This window comes from Nicotiana attenuata, unplaced genomic scaffold, assembly GCF_001879085.1.
Source record: "Nicotiana attenuata strain UT unplaced genomic scaffold, NIATTr2, whole genome shotgun sequence".
NCBI classification, from domain to species: Eukaryota; Viridiplantae; Streptophyta; class Magnoliopsida; order Solanales; family Solanaceae; genus Nicotiana; species Nicotiana attenuata.
Window position 1 is genome coordinate 151924 of NW_017671425.1, and position 3743 is coordinate 155666.

The 3743-nt window shown below is 36.8% G+C and overlaps 1 protein-coding gene across 1 annotated transcript; it reads left to right on the forward strand.

Annotated features, from left to right (window-relative positions):
• The first annotated feature begins 388 nt into the window (after positions 1-388).
• LOC109208211 lies at positions 389-802 on the forward strand. The gene has a single exon (XM_019371274.1). The coding sequence runs from the start codon at positions 389-391 to the stop codon at positions 800-802; it is 414 nt and encodes a 137-aa protein (XP_019226819.1).
• The last annotated feature ends 2941 nt before the right edge of the window (positions 803-3743 follow it).

Consider the following 3743-nt stretch of genomic DNA (forward strand, 5'->3'; position numbering starts at 1 on the left):
GCTAAGTTTTAATGAAGTTGAGGATTATATGTTGGAATATTAGGGGAATGAGTGACAAAAAAAAAGAAGTTTGGTAGATTTGCTTTTAAGAAACTGGAATGCAGACATTGCTTGTCTCTCTGAAACAAAGATAAATGGTCTAACTCAAGAGGATATTAAACAAGTTGGGGGGTCTAGATTGAGTGAATGGGTTGAATTGGGGGCTCAAAGAAATAGTGGAGGAATTGTGGTGTATTGGGACAAAAGGAGATGTAAATTCAAGGAGAAATATGTAGGACAACATTCTGTTACTACTTTTATGGAGGAGGAAAATACCGACTTTCAATGCTCATTCACATGGGTATATGCACCTTATGATCAGAACAAAAGAAGGTGTTTGTAGAAAGAGATGGTTGCAATTTATGGCTTGATTTCACAGTCATGGGTTATTAGTGGAGATTTTAATGTGGTCAGGTTCGAAGCAGAAAAGAAAGGGAATGCAAGAAACACTAGAGCTATGAAGGAATTCTCCAAATTCATTGATGAATTATCTTTAGATGATCCTCCACTTCATGGTGGCTCATACACTTGGTTTAGGAGGGTAAATAGTACATGTGCTTCTAGAATAGATAGATTCCTGGTTAATGAAAGCTGGGATGAGCAATTTAAACTCCTAAAACAAACAGTGTTACCAAGAGTTACTTCAGACCATTGTCCAATTTTGCTAGAATGTGGGAATTGGAGTAAGGGGAAGGGTTACTTTAAATTCGAGGATATGTGGTTTGAACATAAAGATTTCGGTGATTTGGTTGATAATTGGTGAAACTCATACAATGCACTTGGCTGAGCTGATGAAGTCATGGCTAAAAAGCTGAAACTCTTGAAGGAAGACTTGAAAAAGTGGAATAGAGAGGTCTTTGGCAATCTAACAGAAAGGAAAATTAAGGCTTTGGAAAAAATAAGAGTCTTGGATCAAAGAGAAAATTTGAACCAAAGTTCTGATCAAGTTGAGGCCGAAAGATGTACTATCCAAAGTGAGTTAGAAAATATTGCCAAAGCAGAAGAAATATTCTGGAGACAAAAGTTCAGATGTTTATGGATTGAGCATGGAGATAGAAATACCGATTTTTTTCATAAACAGACAAATGCGCATAAAAGGTACAATTGCATTGACAAGATTGTTATAGAGGGTGAATTAATTGAAGATGATAAATTGATAAAGAAACATATTCTGGGATTTTACAAAAGTCTGTTTAGAGAACCTGAAAGGCCAAAATGGTTAGGAGACGATCTAAGCAAGCTGACTGAGGAGGAGAAAGAATGGATACAAAGACCTGTTACAATGGAAGAAGTGGAAAGGGTTATAAAGATTTTTAAAGGAGACAAAGCTCCAGGTCCAGATGGTTTTAATCTCCACTTCTTTCAGAAGTCTTCGAGTACAGTAAAAAATGATGTGTGGAACACTGTCAATTTTTTTTCAAGAAGGTAATTTTACCAAGAGCTTTAATGCTACATTTGTTGCCTTGATACTAAAAAATAAGATGTTGTGAAAATAAAATACTACAGGCCAATTAGCCTCCTAGGAAGTGTATATAAGATAATTGCTAAATTGCCGGTAGAAAGGATCAAGGTGGTGATTGAAAATTTGATCTCTGACAATCAGAATGCTTTTATAAAGGGGAAGCAAATAATTTATGCTTCTATGGTTGCAAATGAGTGTGTGGAGTATTTGATAAGAAATAAAATGCAAGGAATACTTTGTAAATTAGACCTAGAAAAGGCATACGATCATATCAATTGGGCATGTCTATCAGATATCATAAAATAGATGAATTTTGGTGAGAAATGGATAAAATGGATTGAATATTGCATCTCTACCGTAAGATTTTCAGTACTTATTAATGGAAGCCCTCAAGTTTTCTTTAATTCTGCTAGGCGGCTAAAGCAGGGGGACCCTTTGCCCCCATATTTATTTGTTTTGGTTATGGAGATTTTCAGTAAGATGCTAAAGAAAGTTGAACAATGGGGGTGGATTAAAGGCTTGAGCATTGAAAGAAGGGGTGAGGCAAGTTGTGTCATTTCGCATATTTTTATACGCAGACGATACCTTACTGACTTGTGAAGCTAAAGAAGAACAAGTCCTTTATCTCAGAGGGGTCCTACTAGTCTTTGAAGCAGTAACATGTTTAAAGGTGAATTTGGCAAAGAGTAGCATGTTTAACATTAATGCAGAATATTGTATAAGTGATCTTGTAGAGTTAATGGGCTGTGGGGTGGAGCAGTTACCAATAACTTATTTGGGGCTTCCTTTGGGTGCTAGGAAAAACGATCAAAGGATCTGTCAGGGGTAGTTGATAGTTGTTGCAAAAAGTTGACTCCATGGAAAAAGCAATACTTATCCCTTGGAGGCAGACTCACCTTGGTTAGTAGTGTATTGGATGGGATTCCAACTTGTTTGATGTCTTTATTCCATATACCTGTGAGTGTGGAGAAGAAACTGAATACTATAAGGAGCAAATTTCTGTGGGAAGGTAGTGCAGAAAAAAGGAAGCTACATCTGGTCAAATGGCAAAAGGTGATGACTGCTAAGAAATGAGGTGGACTGGGAGTCAGAAACTTGAGATTCCATAATAAAAGCTTGCTTTGTAAATGGTTATGGAGATATAATGATGGAAAATAGAGCATATGGAAGAATATTATAAATGCCAAGTATGAGAGAAGGAAGTATGGAGCCCTCCAGTTATCATTACTTCCTCAAAATGGAGCATCTGGAGCAACGTAGTAAACTGTGGAGTAAATTTCAGCAACATACTAAATTGAAGTTGGGGAATGGAGCAAAAATCAGATTCTGGACTGAAGTATGGGTGGGGGATGTGAGATTTAAAGATAGGTTTCGGTCCTTATACAACTGCTCTCTTAATAAAGAAGGTAGTGTGGCTGAGTATTATTCTTCCAATGGCTGGCAGCTGAATTCCAGAAGAGGTTTTAATGATTGGGATATGGAAGAAGTTTGTCAATTTTTTCAGTTAATGGATACAGTTGTGATAGAGGAAAATAAGGATGACAACATGGTTTGGACAGCAAGCGCAAATATGAAGTATTATGTCAAAAGTGGCTATAAACTTCTTCAGAAACAAGCAGACCATTATGTATTTGGCCATGAAAAATGCTATGGAGCACAAACGCACCTGTTAAAGTAGTCTGCTTTGGATGGTTAGTTATCAGAGAGGCCTGCTTAACTCAAGACAATCTGCAGAAAAGAGGTTTCAATTTAAGCAATAGGTGCTATCCGTGTGAAGAAGATCTGGAATCAGTCAACCATCTGTTCATTCATTGTAAAATTGAAAAGCAATGCTGGGAGCTATTCCTGAACCTCTGTGGAGTTACTTGGGTTATGCCCTCAAGCACAAGAAATCTACTCGCTAACTTGCAAGGACAGAAGATAAGAAAGGAGATGGGGCAGATTTGGAGAACTATCCCATTATGCATATTTTGGACCATTTAGAGTGAGAGGAACAATGTTCGTTTTGAAAATAGAAGAAATCATATTTCTAGAATCAAAAACTCTTGTCTACATAACTTGTTTTTTTGGTGTAAGAGGTGTCTGTTAGAAAACATGGATCGGTATATGGAATTTTTGAATTTGCTAGGAAAGATGTAATTGGAAGTTTTCTGTAGATGTTGTCTGGTCCTTTTATGTATTTTTTTGTACCACCTTGGTACTTTTATCAATAAAACTTTACCTTATCAAAAAAGAGGGGGGG